This window comes from Chionomys nivalis, chromosome 4, assembly GCF_950005125.1.
Source record: "Chionomys nivalis chromosome 4, mChiNiv1.1, whole genome shotgun sequence".
Classification (NCBI taxonomy): domain Eukaryota; kingdom Metazoa; phylum Chordata; class Mammalia; order Rodentia; family Cricetidae; genus Chionomys; species Chionomys nivalis.
The window spans coordinates 21424574-21442099 of NC_080089.1; the positions used below are offsets into that span (position 1 = coordinate 21424574).

Genomic DNA, 17526 nt, shown 5'->3' on the forward strand with positions numbered 1-17526 from the left:
GCGCCGGCTCCGCCCAGGTGGAGGGGGCGAGGCCGCAGCAAGAGTTGGAGCGCTGCGTGGGTGGAGCCTATGGGGGCGGGGCCGTCGTGAGTTGGAATCTGGAGGTGGGCGTGGTCTTGTGGCCTGGGGGATCCGCAAGAGGAGGAGCCAGGAGGTGGGCGTGGCCTGTCGGGGATTGGGACCCTGCGAGAGTCCGAGCGGAGTGGGCGAAGTCTTGCAGGCGGAGGTAGGTCTAGCAGGTGCCGGGCTGCTTAAAGAGGCTCACGATGTGTGCGGGGAATTGAGGGGTGGGCCTGGTAGTAAAGCGTCCTCGGCCGGAGGCGGACGGGAGTTCAGCGACCCACAAGAAGCGGGCGGGGCATATACGTGGAGGGACTTTCCCCGAAGGTTGAGCCTCACCGGGTGGCAGCAAGAGCCAATCAGATGAGAGCACGCGGTGTGTGGGCCCAAGAGGCTGGGTGGGTGGGGGCGCTAGGTGTGAGGGTCCTGACAGGAGTCGAGCTATAGAGCCCAGGGGAGCAGGAAAGTGCATTAAGTCCCACCGTCCTCTCTCCTAGAAACTACGTCTGTCTCCTCTTCCCTAACATAGAAAATGCCTTCTGTGCACTCTGTGGTTAAGAGGAAAACCTCAGCAGCTGGGTTCTAATCCCGCCTCCACTTTCTAGGACTGGGACTCGTGACACATTTAACCTCTCCAAACTTCAGTTTTCCCATCTGTCAAGTGTGTAGCCATGTTTTTGTTTTTAATTTTTTAATTTGGGGGCTGGAGAGATGGCTCAGTGGTTAAAAGCTCTTTTTCTCAGCACCCACATGGTGGCTCACAACCATCCATATTCCAGGGGATCTCACCCCCACCCTTTTTCAAGCAGCAAGAACCAACGTGGACAGACATAAATGTAGGCAAAACACTCATGTAAAATATAATTTTAAATCTAAATTTTTTTTCAGACAAGGTCTCATTTATTCCAGGCTTGCCTGAAACTCATTATGTAGCCAAGAATAAATAAATAAACTGATCCTCTTGCGTCCACCTCTCAAGGTCTGGGATTGCGGGTATGCAAAACCATGCCTAGTTTATGGTTTTGGTGCAGGGAAGGAGCCTGAGCCTTCTTGTATACTAAGCAAGCACTCTCCGCCCCCAACCCATTTTCTCTGCAGTGCTGGGGGCGAAGACCAGGCCTTCATGAATGTTAGGCACACTCCATGTCCCACACAGTCCTAAAGGGTGCTGGATTACACTGTTCAATCCTCTTAAGGACTCCCGGAGTTAAAACACGTCTTAGAAATAAGGAAACTAAGGATCAAAGAAAGGCAGATATTTGTCTGAGGCCACACAGCAAGATTTGGAATTCAAAATAATATAGCGGCCATCACGATGGACAAGTGGGCAAAGGCACTTGCCCCTAGGCCTGCTGACCCACAGGGTCCCAAGTCTCTAGAGTACCACTCACCTAGGTTCACATCTCAGCATGGATGCTATGGACTAGGGAAAGACGAAGCAAGTTCTATCTTGTCTTGCACACACACACCACTCATGCTCACATCTCATCGGTAGTGTCAGTGGGCCATGAAATCCGACTGTGCCTGAGGTGGGAACCTGCAGTTGCTGTAGTAACAGAGTCAGGGCAATGGTTAGCACCAGCCAGGCATACAGCAGGGACTCATAAATGGTCATCATTAGTAGAGATTTGCTGGAGCTGCAATAGCTCACACTCCAAAGCATCATGCAACTGAAATGGGGAAACTTGAGACTCCAGGTGCTATACTAGTGCACACACGCACGCACGCGCGCGCACACACACACACACACACACACACACCACCTGGCTTCTGTGGTGGAAATATGACCACAGCCATCTCCAAAGAAGCATTTATTGGCACATGAGGCCTGGCCTGTGTTAGAGTCTCTGGAGCCCCAGAGCGAGGCCAGCAAGGCAGAGCCCATTACTCAGCAGGCAGCCCAGGTTGCAGAGGGAAGACAAACCGTGGTAGTGGGAGAATTTCTGGCGAAGAGCACTGTACTTGGGGTCCTTCTCCCGCAGCTGGCGGTAGGGGTCAGGGCCCTGGTGGCTGCCTGGCACCTCTGTCCCCAGGCCTCGATCTTTCTCCACAGTCTGTAGGGCCCACATGACAGCCGTGGTGCGGGCCTCCAGCCAGCGTGCATTGATAGTGGCCAGTGTGAGGCTCAGGAGCAGTAGAGCGAGCTGAGGACAGTGATGTGGAGGCAAAGTGAGGAGGGTGACGATCTGAGAGAGGGTATGCCAGCATCCTCAAAGCCCAGAGTTCCCTCACCCAGAGGGGGACCCTGAGAGCAGTAAAGAACCTGTGGCCCAGGGCACAGTCTGTACCCCTACTGTCCCTTGAACACCTAAGCTGCCTCTTCAAAACAAAACGTGTTTTTTGCAGTACTGAGAATTGATTTTCGGGCCTCAGACGCAGTGTAAGTTCTACTGCTGAGCTACTTACCCAGCCCTTTTCTCACTTGTAGGTGGTATATACACATGTTCATGTATGTGCACATGTGCTTGCAGGTACACATGTATGTGGGGGGGCTCCACATTTTTTTGGATGGCAGGGGTAGGGTGGGAGTTGGGTGGGAATGGGGGGTGTTTCAAGATAGGGCTTCTGCATGTTTAAACTATTTCAGCAGATTAGTGTACGTAGAATCTTTAGAGCTGAATTATTTAAAACTATTTGAATCATCGAGATTGTGTTTCCTTAGACAAATCTGAGTGGCTTCTCTGACAGCGCTGTGGCGAGAGTAAGCGAGACACCTGAGATCTTCCCTTTAAAAGCACATAATCTGTGTGGTACTAAGTAATAAGTAGGTCACATCTTACATCTTCTTTTTTTTTTTTTTTTTTTTTGATTTTTCGAGACAGGGTTTCTCTGTGGTTTTGGAGCCTGTCCTGGAACTAGCTCTTGTAGACCAGGCTGGTCTCGAACTCACAGCGATCCGCCTGCCTCTGCCTCCCGAGTGCTGGGATTAAAGGCGTGCGCCACCACCGCCCGGCATCTTACATCTTCTTAACAAGGAAAAATGGCACTAGGTTTCGATCCTACTGCATGAATTGGCTTTGTGGGAGCCTAGCCTGTTTGGATGCTCACCTTCCTGGACCTGGATGGAGAGGGGAGGACCTTGGACTTCCCACAGGGCAGGGAATTCGGACTGCTCTTCAGACTCGAGAGGGAGGGAGAATGGAGTAGGGAGAGGGGGAGAGGAGTGGGGGGAAGGGGGAAATGAGTGGGGGGAGTGGGAAGGGAAAGGGAGGCGGGGAGAAAGCAGAAATTTTTTTCAACAAAAAAAGTAAATAAAAAATAAATAAGAAAAAAAAAAAAAGATAGGGCTTCTGCCCTAGCTGTCCTGGAACTTGATCTGTAGACGGCTGGCCTCAAACTCACAGAGGCCTGCTTCTGCCTCCCAAGTGCTGGGATTAAAGGTGTGCATAACCACCACCTGGCCCTTTTTCTTTTTAAAAAATTTTACTGCATTTACTTTGTGTGTGTGTGTGTGTGTGTGTGTGTGATAACATGCCTTGGTGTGTGTATGTGCAGACTTGAAGGAGTCATTTCTTTTCTTCCTCCATGTAGATCCTCAGAAGTCCAACTCAAATTGTCCTCAGGCTTAGCAAGCAAGGGCCTTTGCTTGCTAAAGTGGCCACCTTAGTTTTTGAGGGGTATCCTTTATTGATCCTGGAACTCCCTCATTCAGCTGGACTAACTGGTGGGCCAATGAGCTTCAGGGATCTGCCTGTCTCCACCCCTGACTCCCACCGCTCCCCGTGTTGGGTAACTCCTCTGGGTTTGGTGATTGGATGGAGCTGAGGATTCAAACTCAGGTCCTCATGTTTCTGCAGGGAGCACTTTTCTGCCCAAGTCATCTTCCAGCCTCCACCCTTCCCTTTGAGGCAAGTTCTCACTAAGTTGCCTGGGCTGGAGTGAAATTCATTATGTAGCCAAGGCTGGCCTTGAATTTGCAATCCTCCTGGCTAAGCCCCCCAAAGAGCTGGGATGATAGGATGCCCACCTGGTCTCCCCAAAAGTAAGACAAGTAACATTCATGGTTCTTTCGTTCCCTCTGCTCAAAAGCACACAGTTTAAAAGAGGGCCCATCTCTTCTGTGACCCCTGGTACTTACACTGAACCAACAGGAAATGAATCAAACACCTGAGAAATACCAGCTACCCATAACCCTCTCTGACCTCTAAGAGATTATTCTTTTGTGGGGAGTGAGTTGAGATAGGATCACAGTAGCTCAGCCTGGTTTCAGGCTCCCTGTGTGACTGACACTGACCTTGAACTCCTGATCTTCCCACCACCACTTCCAAATGCTGGGATTATAGGTGTCACCGCCATGTCAGCCTTGGTTTTTTCATTTAAATTTTAATTTTATTTTGGTGTTTTGAGGCAGGGTTTCACTGCACAGACCTGGCTGTTCTGTAGCTGGATCTGTAGACCAGCATGGCCTCAAACTTACAGATATCTGCATCCTTTGTGCTGGGATAAAAGGCATGTGCTGCCACTACCTGGTTTAATTTTTTTTTTTTTTTTTTGAGATAGGGTCTCTCTCTATGTAGTTCTAACTGTCCTTGAACTCTCTATGAAGGCCAGGTCAGCCTCTAACTCACAGTGATTCTCCTGCCTCTGCCTCCAGAATGCTGGAACTAAAGGTGTACACCACTACACCTAGCTTGGTTTTGTTGTTGTTTTTGAAACAGTCTTACTATGTAGCCCAGGCTAGCCTGGAACTTGTGCAATCTCCCTGGCTCATCTTCTCAAATTCTGGGGTAACAAGTATGTGTGTGTGTGTGTGTGTGTGTGGTGTGTGCACCACCACACTGGGCTGAGAGACCACTCTTGACACATCAAGTCTTACCCACATCTGAAAACTTTAAGAGCAGAGGGAGGGAAGGGTGAGGAAATCTGAGCTGCAAGAATTGTTCCTTACATTGTGACTGAGGAAACGTGTAGATGGGAGTGAGGAAACCTAAATTCCCAGTCCGGCTAGTTTTTACACAATGAACTGAGGTCGGAACCTCAGCTGAGCTGAGTCACTCCAGTTTGGCAGGAGGCCCAGCTATTGGGCAGAAAGGAAATAGGAGCCAATGGGGAAGATAAGGCTGCAGAAAGGGCTGCCAGGGGCAGCTCTTCAGGATGTGTGCTCTGCTTAGGGACAGTAACCAGCTATGTCTTTACCAGGAACAACAGGCGTTTCTTTTCCCCTTTCAAAACAACACCACTTGAGCTGGTTGTGGTAGCACACTCCAGGAGGATATCCTGAAAAGGGGGAGCTATAGAATCACAGGTTTGAGGCCAGCCTGGGCTATACTTTTGGGGGTGTAGAGATGACTGGTTCAACATACTGCTCTTGCGGAGGACCGAGTTCAGTTACCATCACCCACTTTAAGCAGCTCACAGCTGCCTGTAACTACAGTTCTAGGGGGGATTTGTCACCCTTGACCTCTGAGGGTACCCAAACATATATGCACATACCTACACAGAGACAGCAAACATAAATGAAAACAATGAAAGCTGGGTGCTAGTGATGCACTCAAGAGGCAGATGCCAGCCTGGCCCAGAGAGAGTTCCAGGACAGCCAGGTCTACACAGTGAACAAACAAATGAACAAAAAATAAGGTAGGGAGTGAGAGAGGAAGACACATTGGCCCCTGGTCTCTATACCAATTGTGCACATCAGCACACGTTTTCTCTCTCTCTCTCTCTCTCTCTCTCTCTCTCTCTCTCTCTCTCTCTCTCTCTAATAAAATGAAGTCTCCACAAGTTCTCACTGGAGTCTTGGGGACAAATCTGCAGTGAATGGTGGCCTTCCAACCCTCATACCTGACTGGCTTCCCAGAATGAGAGGTGGATCCAGGCTCTCTGTGGAGCCAAGATGCAGAGGTTGATGAAGGCACAGCCCAAGGAGACGTGAAAGTAGACTGGGAAGAGCTTGCTCTGCACTAGCCCGAAGGTATGCCGAGGAAGACTCCGGAAAAGTAGGAAGCCTGGGAGGTGGAAGGCCACAAACACCTATTAGGAGACTTTCAGGTTCCCCTCCCATTCTATTCCCACCCTAAATAACAGGTTAGAGGTACCTACCTGAGGCAAAGGTCACCCACATCTGCATGCCCCAGGCACCAGACAAGACCAGCAAGTGGACCACTTTAATCAGGTTTCCTGGATCCTCACCTTCCTCCATCCTGTGGCCCTGGAAAGGAGGCACCAGTGACTCAGCTTAACTTTCAACCTTTGCCCCCTAGCTTTGACACCTGGCAGAGGACGCTTAGGGCCAGCACCGGTGGGTGCAGAGCGAGGAAAAACAGTATGGAAACCGCAGTGGGAAGACCATAGCAGTCCCTGCCCAGCCTCAAGCCCAACCAGTCCTTCTGCACTCAGGCTCAGGGCTGGAATTGTGGCTGTGAGGTCAGAGACTTGGTTTGTGTTGGCCTCACACTCCCTCCCCAACACTTGCAAAATAATAGCAATAGTAATGATAGTAATAAATAAAAGAATCTCAGCCTAGTGTGGAAGCTCACACTTGTAAACCTTAACACTTGGGAGACTGACTCCATTCCAAAAAGTGTGAGCCTGGTGACTCACACTTGTAACCCCAGCAGAGATGGGTGATGCAGGAAAGTCACTGAGTTTGAGGACAGCCCGAGATATCTTAAACAACTCAGGCACCAGCCGGGGAAGTGGCTCAGCTGGCAGAGCGTTTGCCTCACGTGCAGGAAGCCCTGCGGTTCATCTCCAGCTCTGTACAAGAGCACAGGTACGCTTCCGTCATTCCAGCACTGAGGAGGCACAGTCAGAGAATCAGGAATTGGGGGCCAATCTGAGATACACGAGGCCTTGTCTCAAAAACAAACAAAATCCTAGAACAAATGATCTCAGGCTTTTTCTAGATCCCAATATCAACTGCACATTATAGAACCCCAAAAGCTTGAGTCCCAGAAGCTCAAGTTCATATCCCTAGGTCTTGAGGGATCACCCTGGTTCTGCAGACAACCAAGAGCCCTCATCCAGAAACCCGAGATATCATAGAAACATCCCAAAGCATCCCAGGGCCCCCCATATGACCCCACCGTTGGAGCACCAGAGGTCAGGCGTGGGAACCGCGAACCCGGACAGCGCCTGTGCAGCTCAGGCTCGCTTGAGACCTCCCGGGGTTTCTTCCACACCGTAGGCCTCGCCCCACCTCCCGGTCAAGCAGAAGCCAATAAGATCACACATCTGTCACCTCTGGACCTGCCCACTTAGGGATTGCCCAGTCGGTTTGCGAGAATCATCCTGTCATCCCGCCTCTCCAAACTTCATCCAGTCACACCGAAGATGCTCAGGCGCCAATGAGCTCCGCGCCTGACTCGGAGTGAGCGGGCGGGGCTTAAGTGCAGACCACGCCCTTCTCTGTGACTCCACTTTCGGCCTCCCTGCGTTTTCCAGCGATGGTGTCTCCATGGGATCAAAACTTCAGCGTCACAGCTGGGGACTGGCTTCGTGGTCCCTGATGGGCGAGCATGAACAGGTGGTATGTGGTAGGTGGTAATGGAAAAGGGAATTGGGAGACTGGCGGGTGTAAGATTGACAGGGCAAGGGGCGGGACCAATATCAGTGGTCACGCCCCTTTGCTCGAAGAATTCTGTGGAGAAAGGGTCATCGGAAAAATCAATTGAGAGATGGGGGAGGGCAGGCATTATTGGGAATCGACCTGCGGTGAAGTTCTTAAATGCCTCTTTCCTTTCCCCCTCTAACTCTTCTGGGGCATCTGTGGTCCTCACGTGATAATCTAGAGCAAAGTCTCGTTTACCGAGCAGTGGACTAAATCTGTGTAATCAGGACAGCCCAGTAAAGTGGATATGATGATTTTTTTTTTTTCCAGACAGGTTCTTCCTGTGTGTAGCCTGGAACTAGCTTTATAGACCAGGCTGGCCTGAAACTCAAGGATCGCCTGAGTGCTGGGATTAAAGGGGTGAACTACCACATCCGGCCCTTTATATGGTTTTGTTGTTGTTTAAATTTTTAAATTTCGTTTTATGTGTGTTAATATTTTGCTTGCATGTCTGTCTGTGCACTACTTCCATGCCTGGTGCCTGCAGCAGTTAAAAGAGGGCATCAAATCCTCTGGGACTGGAGTTATTAAAGGTTGGGAAGTTGAGTCGCCATGTGGGTGCTGGGAACTGAACCTGGGTACTGGAAGAGCAGCTAATGCTCTTAACTGCTAAACCATTTTTTTTTTTTTTTTAGCAGGGTCGCTCTAGGTAGCCCTGACACAGACATGCCTGGAATGCACTATGTAGATCAGGCTGACCTCAAACTCACACTGCCTCTGCTTCCTGAGTTCTGGGATTGAAGGCGTGTGACTACTTTCTTTCAATATTAATTATTTTTTTCATTATTAATTATTAATTAATTAATCTCCAGCCAGATCACCATTTTCCCTCCTTCCCTCCCTCCCTCCACTCCTCCCAATCCCTCCCCCAACTTCCCCTTGGTTTCTTTCTTAACATAAAACTCTATTATTCTTAAGTGTGCATGAGGTGTGTGTGTGAGTGTGCACACGTCATGGCACACATGTAGAGATCAGAGGTCAAGTTTATGGGGTTGGTTCTCTCCTTCCACTTTTAAGTTGGTCACTGCAGACCAATTCATGTTGTGGGCTCGGCAGCAAGCACAGTCCTCTCAGTAGCCCTTCAAGACCTTAGTGTCTTTATGTGGGATGTCTGGGTTCGCATAACCCACCCTCACCTCTGTGACTGGATTTATCTTTTATCTGACTTCTGCTTCTGTCAGAAGTTTCGGGGCTGAAACATCTCTGAGGGGACACTCTGAAGGGGTTAGGAGGCGGGGCCGAGGCTCAGTGGGTGGAGCACTTGCCTAGCCGCGCTACTGGGTTCCATCCCCAGCACTGCATAAACGCATTATATCAATGCATAAATAGATGCAGTGACATGGGCCTGTCATCCTAGCTCTAGGGAAGTAAAAACTGGAGGGTCAGAAGTTCAACGTCATCCTTGGCTACGCGCGTTGGAGACGCGTCTGAGAGCCCCTCCCATTCCCTTCCACAGCGACCCTCTTTTGGCCGGCCTACCCCGGGACCCTGACTACTGTGTCTCTCACCTCTACTCATCTCCTTCACTCTCCATCACACCTTGGCCTGCCAACGAGAAGAGGGGCAAGTACTGGTGTTCCTGGTAGACAGCTAGAGGACCGGGAAGGGCTGACAACTGCAAACTTGCCGTCACTGGTCCCTTTTCCCCTAGGGTCCTCCTCAGACAGGGATTTGGACTGTACCACCTGCTGGTCTAGGACCTGGGAGCCTGAGATCGTGAATGCTGCTTCAGAACAAGCAGCGAGGACTGTAGACTGGGGCCCTGAGTGGGACTCCAAGTGTCGGCCTCATGAGGGTACCTCCAGTTCCAGCTCAGACCTGCTCAAGGAGCATTGTCCCGGCCAGGACCTTGTGAAGAGGAACCACACAACCAAGGTCACACATTCCCCCTCCCCCAACTCTCCTTAACCTAGGAGTGAATACACTTGCAGTGTTCCACTGTGGAGCACAGGGAAGGGGCTGCGCAGAAGGGGCCTGCATGGAGTTTCAGCACCTCTAGAGGGAGGAAGGAAAAGAAGGAAACCTATGTGTGGGTCTTTGCTTGTTTGTTTTGAGACAATATCTCTTGTAGCCCAAGATGGCCCTGAACTTTTTCTGTAGCCAAAGCTGGATTTGGACTCCTGTTTCTTCTGCATTCATCTCCTGAATGCTATGATTATAGGAAGGAGATATTATATCTGACTTTCTTTTTTTAAAAAGATTTATTTATTTATTATGTATACAACATTCTTCTTTTTTCTTAAATATTTATTTATTATGTATACAATATTCTGTCTGCAGGCCAGAAGAGGTCACCAGACCTCATTATAGATGGTTGTGAGCCACCATGTGGTTGCTGGGATTTGAACTCGGGACCTTTGGAAGAACAGGCAATGCTCTTAACCACTGAGCCATCTCTCCAGCCCCCTGTATACAACATTCTGCCTTGATGTATGCCCGCACGCCACAGGAGGGCGCCAGATATCAGTACAGATGGTTGTGAGCCACCATGTGGTTGCTGGGAATTGAACTCAGGACCTCTGGAAGAACAGCCAGTGCTCTTAACCTCAGAGCCATCTCTCCAGCCCTATATCTGACTTTCATATTTTGAAGGTGTATATGTGTGTGTGTGTTTGGTGTTTGTTTTTGTATCTGTATGGTTTCTGATTGTGTGTGTGAGACTCAGACTTGTGTCTAAAATTGTGTGCTTGTGGCTGATTGTGTTTAGCAACAGCTTGTGGTGGTGTGCCAAGTGCTGATGGTGTCCTCTAGGGACATCACTGTTGTTGCCGTCTTGTACTCCAAAGTAGGAGGGTCAAACCAGGCACAGCCTGGCATCTGCTTTCTGTCAGGGTCAAGCCAGGGGCCCACAAACACATGAGATGATACACACAAGTGCACTTCTGAGCAGATGCAGATGATGAAGTTGGGGGAAAAGGCAGAGGATGAATACCCCTGGACAGGTTTGCCTGATTCCTGGTTAGGGATAGCCAGATCTCAAGAGAACCAATCTTGTCCTTCCGGCAAACGGTCTCGAGGTGAGCAATCTGGGAATACATCATCACTTTCTTCTTCTCCTCTTTCCCAGAAGTCCCTGGAGTCTGGCTCTGCTAAAGTAAAAGGTGAACGCTCTCTTCTGAGTGAACCCGGAGGGGAGGCATTTGGGTTTCTAGCCCCACTTCATTTTTCCTTTACTTTTTTTTTACTTCCTGTATTTGAGGGTGTGTGCCGTGGCACACATTGAAGGTCAGAGGACACCTTAGCAGAGTTGGTTCTCTCCTACCCTGTGGGTCTCTGGGTTCAAATTCAGGTCACCTGTCTTGGTGGCAAGTTCCTTCACCCACAGAGCCATCTTGCAGGCCCCCTCTCCCATTTTCTTCTTTGGTATCAAGGCCCATGTTCCTTAACTGCTTCAAGGGGGTACCCTGCTCTAAACATGCCCCTCTCCCTCCTCTGAGCCCCCATCTCTGCCCTGATCTTACCTCAACCATGGCTCACTTTCCCTCTGCCCACAGTTAAGAACACCATGCTAGTCCCTGACTCTCAGAAGCTCTTGCGATGTGAACTAGAGTCTCTCAGGACCCAATTGCAGGCTCAGACCAAGGTGGGTCCCTCTACCTCCTCTGCACCCGTTCTCATCCTTCTCCTTACTCCTGGGCCTTACCTCTCGCTCCCGCCCCCTCAGGCTTTTGAGTTCCTGAACCACTCTGTGACCATGCTGGAAAAAGAGAGCTGCCTGCAGCAGATCAAAATCCAGCAGCTTGAAGGTAAGGACCAGATGGAGACCAAGGTCAGGACAGGGTCAGGAGAAGCTGGAGTCAAGGCTGGCCTCAGGCCCACATCTGGTTCCTCACCTTTTGGGGCTTGCTGGGCCTCAGTTGGCCCAGCACCTGCCTAGCACACATGAAGTCCTGGGTTCCACCTCCAGCATGGAATAAAACTGGACCTGGTGGTTCGCGCCTGTGATCCCAGCACTTGGGAGATGAAAGCAGGAGGTTTAGGAGTTCAAGGTCACCCGCACTTAATTAGAGAGTGAAAGTCAGCCTGAAACAGAGCCCTGGGGCTGAGATGACTTGTCAGTTAAGAGCACTGGCTGCTTCTGCCGAAGGCCCAGGCTGTGTTCCCAGCACCCACATGATGGCTCACAGTCCTCTGTAATGTCAGGTTCCAGGGGACAGAACACTCTCTTCTGGCCTCCATGGGCATCAGGTAAAACACCTATGAAACCAACCACGTAAAATAGAAAGGCATTTTTTGGGGAGGGGGGGTTCAAGACAGAGTTTCTCTGTGTAGCTCTGGCTGTCCTGGAACTCACTCGATAAACCAGACTGGCCTCAAACTCACAGAGATCCACCTGCCTCTGCCTCCTCAGTGCTGGGTTTAAAGGTATGTGCCATCACTACCCAGCAGAAATTATGATTTTTTTTTAAAAAAAGATTTTCTTTTTTTATTTATTATGTATACAGTATTCTGGCTGCATGTGTTCCAGGCCCAGAAATATATATTCTTAAAAAATAAAGAAGTTGGGCTGGGGAGATGGTTTAGCATTGGCTGCTCCTGCAGAGGTACTAAGTTCAATTCCCAGCAACCACATGGTGGCTCACAATCACCTGTAATGAGATCTGGTGTCATCTTCTGGCCTGCAGGGAGACATGCAGGCACAACACTGTATACATAGTAAATAAATAAATAAATCTTTATAAAGAAGAAGTTGTTGTTTCAGGACTGGGGAAACAGCTCGGTTACTAAAATGCTTGCCATTTAGGCATGAGGACCTGGAGTTTATCTCCGAATGTTGGGGGAAAAAAGCTGGGCTTGGTGGGGCACACTTGTAATCCCAGTTCTACAGAGGCCAACCAGTCCAGGTTCAGTGAAAGACCCCCATCTCAAAAGATAAGGCGGAGAAGAATTGAGGACAGTATTCAAGGTTGACCTTGGACCTCGCTTCCCCCCCACACCCACACGTCTGTGTACCTGTGCCCACACCTGTGCAAACACGTGAACATGTAGGTACACATACATCAACACACAATAATAAAGTCGAGTATTCCACCCTCTCCACAGAAGTATTGAGCCCCACAAGCCGCCAAGGAGAGAAGGAAGGTCGTAAGTGGGGCACGGAACAGGGTCGGCAGGAGCTGTATGGGGCCCTGGCCCAAGGCCTGCAGGGTTTGCAGAAGACACTGAGGGACGGGGAGGAGCTGCAAAGGGCCCGTACTACTCGCTGCCTACAGTTGTTGGCCCAGGAGATCCGGGACAGGTGGGTGTGGGCCGGAGGGCGGGGTGGAGCAGGCCACCATTGAGGGAGCTTAATGGAGCAGGGAGTGGAAGGCTTGGGGGACACGAGCTCAGAAGACGTAGGTAGCTAGGGAGAAGCCGCTGGGGAGTCGAAGGCAGCTAGAAGGTGAGGGAGACAGCAAGCTGGAGGGGGGTTGGGGAAGGAGGCAGGGTCTCAGAAGACTGAGGGAGGCGGAGAGGCTGGAGAGTGGAAATCAGGAGAGAACAAGGCTGAAAAGGTCCAGGGGAGGCAGTGAGAGATGCCGGGAGCTATGGGCGGAGTCTGGGGCTGCTGTAGCCCCTGGCTGAGGACGGACTCTGAGGTTGTGGGCAGGACCTCAGGTGGTATGGGTGGAGCCTGATACCCTGGAGGGAGCTAGGGTTGTGGGAGGAGCCTGTGCTGTAAGTCCGCTGGGTAGACCGCACGTGGTAGACAGGAGAATGGGCTGGGAATGTGGGTCTAGGCTCCTCTCTCCCCTCAGCAAGAAGTTCCTGTGGGAGGAACTGGAGCTCGTGCGGGAAGAAGTGACTTTCCTCTATCAGAAGCTCCGTGAGTGCCTGGAAGCCCACAGCCTGGAAGGGATGGGGCTCTGCTTCCTCTGTCCACTGAGCTCTCTCCCCAACAGAGGCCCAGGAGGATGAGATCTCAGCGAACCTCTTGAATATCCAGAAGATGCAGAAAACACAGGTGAAGTGCCGAAAGGTGAGCAGAGAAGATGAGAGCCTGCAGGACGTGGTGCGGATGGGAGCTTCCTCATGCTTCCGCAATTGGACCAATCTTACTCTTTTTTTTTTTTAAATTTATTTTTATTTTTGAGGCAGAGTGTGTCTTTGACTGTTCTGAAAGTCACTCTGTAGACCAGGCTGGCCTCGAACCCACAGAGATCCGCCTGCCTCTGCCTCCCAAGTGCTGGGAATGATTAAAGATGTGCGCTACCACGCTCGGCCTCCAGCTCTGCCGTCTTAATGCTATGTTATTATGGGCAAATCACTTTGTCTTTCTGGGCCTCGATTCGCCTCTCCATATAATGTCTGTAATGGCTGCGGTCCCTCCCTCATCAGAAAGTTGTGTTCGTTGAGGGTTCCGTGTTCTCACTACAGCTGGGAATTAAAGTGCTACGTCATGATTGCCTTTTTGTATGGCTATCACTACTTGTGTGTCTAAGTGCTTGCTCCTCCAACCCCCTCCCGAACCTCAGGTTCTGACCAAGATGAAGCAGCAGGCGTATGAACCGTCTTCGTGGCCAGAAGCTGAGGATGTGCCTGCAGAAGGCAGTGGCGGCTGGAAGGATGACTTACAGAAGGAACTGAGTGACATATGGTGAGACCAGCCTCCCGTCTGACCTCTGACCCCAGCCCTCCTCTAATCTGCCCCCCCCCACCGCATCTGGAACTGCATCTGGTTCTAGTTCTCCCTCCTCCTCCTAGGAATCACCCTCTCCACAGCCTTCCTTGCCCTAGCTCCAATTCTGGGGTACCCTGGATATCCCAGTGTCTCTTGGGGCCCTTGTCTCCCTGTCTCCATACAGGTCTGCTGTCCACAGCCTGCAGAGCTCCATCGACTGCCTTGCCTTGTCCATGGGCACCAGGCCCAGGACCTCCAGTCTCAGGGGTGAGGGGCTGAGTGTGACAGGGGTGTGGGGGAAGAGATCATTTTCAGCTTCATATATACGAGGCCACCTTCAGAGGCCTTCTGAGGGTCACATCGGATGGGATCTTGTTCTTTTTTGTTGTTGCTTTGTTTTATTTTTGTTTGGTTTTCTTCTCAGTTTGTTTGGATAGAAATGTGTTATGCATTTTTCCTCTCCCCTTCTCTCCTCTCTTCTCCCCTACCACCCTCTTCACTGCCCCCCACACTCCCAATTTACTCGGAGATCTTGTCTTTTTCCCCCTTGTTAGAAGAATCAATGTATGTCTCTTTTAGGGTCCTCTTTGTTACCTAGTTTTTCTGGGGTTGAGGCCTGTAAGCTGGTTGTCCTTTGTTTTATGTCTAATATCTGCTCACGAGTGAGTACATATTATATCTGTCTTTCTGGGTTACCTCACTCAGGATGGCTTTTTCTAGTTCAGTCCATTTGCTTGCAAATTTTACTATGTCATTGTTTTCTACCACTGAATAGTACTGCATTGTATAAATTTACCATATTTTCCCTATCTGTTCTTCACTGAAAGGCATCTAGGTTGTCTCCAGATTCTGGCTATTATGAGTAATACTGCTATGAACATAGTTGAGCAAATGTCCTTGTTGTATGATTGAGCATCCTTTGGGTATATGCCCAAGAGTGGCATTGTTGTGTCTTGAGGTAGATTGATTCCCAATTTTCTGAGAAACCACCATCCTGATTTCCAAAGTGGCTATACAAGTTTGCACTCCTACCAGCAATGGAGGAGTGGTCCCTTACTCCACATCCTCTCCTGCATAAGCTGTTAGCAGAGTTTTTGATCTTTGCCGTTCTGACAGGTGTAAGATGGTATCTCAGAGTTGTTTTGATTTGCATTTCTCTGATGGCTTAGGATGTTGAACATGACCTTAAGTGTCTTTCGTGGGGTCTTGTTCTAAGGCTACACTGAGTAGCTGAGAGACTAGTTGAGATTTTGAAGGCCTCTAATCCTAGAAATTGATGAGTAGGTGAAAGGGAACCTCAAACTCAAGGCAAGCCTGGGATGTGTCATGTAGGAGCTGACTGGGGTCACATTTAGGATCTGTGAGCTTATTGTTTTTATTCTCTTTTTTTTTTTTTTTTTTTTTGAGATATGGTCTCACATAACCCAGACTAATTTAAACTCACTACATAGCCAAGGATCACCTTGAACTCCTGATCCTCCTATTTCCAGCTCCCCAGGGATTACAGATAGACGCCATTATTCCGGGCTCTATGGAATTTTTTAAAGACATATTTTATTTCATGTGTGTGGGCGTTTTGCATGTATTTGTGCACCACCTGCCTGCCTGCCTGGTGCTCTCAGAGGTCAGAAGAAGGCATCAGATCCTCTGGAACTGGAGTTACAGAGGGTTGTGAGCCAATATATGGGTGCTAGGAATTGAACCTGTGTCCTCTGAAAGAGCAACTAATAGCACTCTTAACCTCTGCGCCACCTCTCGGACCTCCTATGGGGTCTTTTTTTTTTTTTTTTTTTTTTTTTTTTTTTTTTTTTTTTTGGTTTTTCGAGACAGGGTTTCTCTGTGGTTTTGGAGCTATGGGGTCTTTTTAAGGGGACATTTAGAGGGTCACTGATATAATTTGGTATTACTTTGGGTCACACAAGAAAGAGATGTGGGTGTCTGAATCATAAGTCTAGGTATGGTTTCATCTTGAGGGATACGGAGTCCATGCCGTGAAGTTGCTAGAGGGCCGTATTCAGTGTCTGAAGGGCCAGAATGGCATGTCTCTCCCACAGGCCACAAGGGACAGCGGTGCCCGAGTTCTCAGTATCCTTCTTGGGACTCCGATTCTGACTGGGAGAGACCTTACAGCAAGAGTGGATCTCACCCTCCCGGTACAGACCCTCCTCATCCCCTCTCCATCCCTTAACATCTGGCTCCCTTGTTATTCCCACAGTGTAGGCCTTGAGGCTGGCACTCTGTCTGGGCATCTGGTCCTTGGCTGGCCACCCTGAGTTCTGGTTAAAGCCAGACTGTGATCTACCTTCTCTCCCCATAGCTTGAGCAGCTGGGACTGCTTGCCCTGAAGACTCCTCCAGAGAGAAAATAAACTAGCTGAGACCTTCCTCCACCCTGGACTTTTGCATCTGCTGGTTTAAGAGTCTGGGGTCCTCCCTACGCTACCCCCAGCTAACTCCTTGGTTTCTCAGAGGATGTAGAGACGGGGCACTTTTGAGGACGTGTGGGTCTAGTTAGGCCATTGAGACAAGATTTAGGGTGTGTCATTGGGGCGTGTAATCCAGCTTGGCAGGTAGATAGAAGTAGGCATATCAACTCAAAGTTAGCACGGCAAGTCTGAGCCCAGCCTATGCTAGAGAAAAACCTTGTCTCAAAAACACAGACGTGGCCTGCCAAATAGCCTGAAGACCTGAGTGTGATCCCTGGTCCCCACCAATGGTAGGAGAGAACCAACTCATGCGTGTTGTCCTCCAACCTCTAAATACACGCAAAACATGGCACACACCCCAATAAATAAATGTAATTTAAAAATTTTAAAACACAAAATCAAGATAGTGCTTGTTTAGCGTATAGGAAGCCTTGGGTTCCAACGCCAGCACCGTATAAACCAGATGTGGTGGAATAGGCCTGAAATTATGGCACCCAAGGAGATGAAGGCAGGAGGATACAAAGCTCAAAGCCAGCCTAAAATGCAAAGAGAACTGGAGACCAGCTTGGGCTGCTTTAGACCCTGTCACAAACACAAAAATGGACCTGGTTATCCAGATAGTCTTCCTTTCTGGATCTCGGTGCCCAGATGGGGAGAGGCATGGTATAGTGTGTCCATCAAAGAGACAGTTCTTCTCGTCCCTCAGTCTACCCCACCCACCTCTTTCTCCATTCTTTTCCATTGTCGGCCATCGCGTCCTGCCTGCCTCATTGAGTTATGCAAATGAATGATCTATAGCTCCGCCCCGCAGTGTTATGCAAATGAAAGGACCAATGCCTCCGCCCTCCTGAAAATACGGCGCTGTGGCCCGCCCCCATGTGTTATGCAAAT

General features: G+C 49.9%; 2 protein-coding genes across 5 annotated transcripts; one reads left to right on the top strand and one right to left on the bottom strand.

Annotated features, from left to right (window-relative positions):
• Window positions 1-1866: 1866 nt before the first annotated feature.
• On the bottom strand, window positions 1867-7218 carry Tmem205 (transmembrane protein 205). The gene is made up of 4 exons (XM_057767782.1): window positions 7086-7218; window positions 6100-6208; window positions 5842-6005; window positions 1867-2204 (listed from the first exon to the last, which is right to left on the bottom strand). The coding sequence occupies exons 2-4, from the start codon at window positions 6197-6199 to the stop codon at window positions 1899-1901; spliced, it is 570 nt and encodes a 189-aa protein (XP_057623765.1). The 5' UTR covers window positions 6200-6208; window positions 7086-7218; the 3' UTR covers window positions 1867-1898.
• A 190-nt stretch (window positions 7219-7408) lies between these two features.
• Window positions 7409-17034, top strand: Ccdc159 (coiled-coil domain containing 159). Of its 4 annotated transcripts, XM_057767634.1 has the most exons (13): window positions 7420-7528; window positions 9066-9172; window positions 9261-9484; window positions 10677-10710; window positions 11104-11192; window positions 11274-11355; window positions 12653-12848; window positions 13348-13415; window positions 13492-13568; window positions 14065-14186; window positions 14395-14477; window positions 16265-16363; window positions 16528-17034. In XM_057767634.1, the coding sequence occupies exons 1-13, from the start codon at window positions 7518-7520 to the stop codon at window positions 16530-16532; spliced, it is 1197 nt and encodes a 398-aa protein (XP_057623617.1). In that variant the 5' UTR covers window positions 7420-7517; the 3' UTR covers window positions 16533-17034. The 4 variants fall into 4 exon arrangements, with proteins under 4 accessions (XP_057623616.1, XP_057623617.1, XP_057623611.1 ...); XM_057767633.1 differs by having other exon boundaries at window positions 7409-7535; window positions 16265-17034; XM_057767628.1 differs by having other exon boundaries at window positions 16265-17034.
• The last annotated feature ends 492 nt before the right edge of the window (window positions 17035-17526 follow it).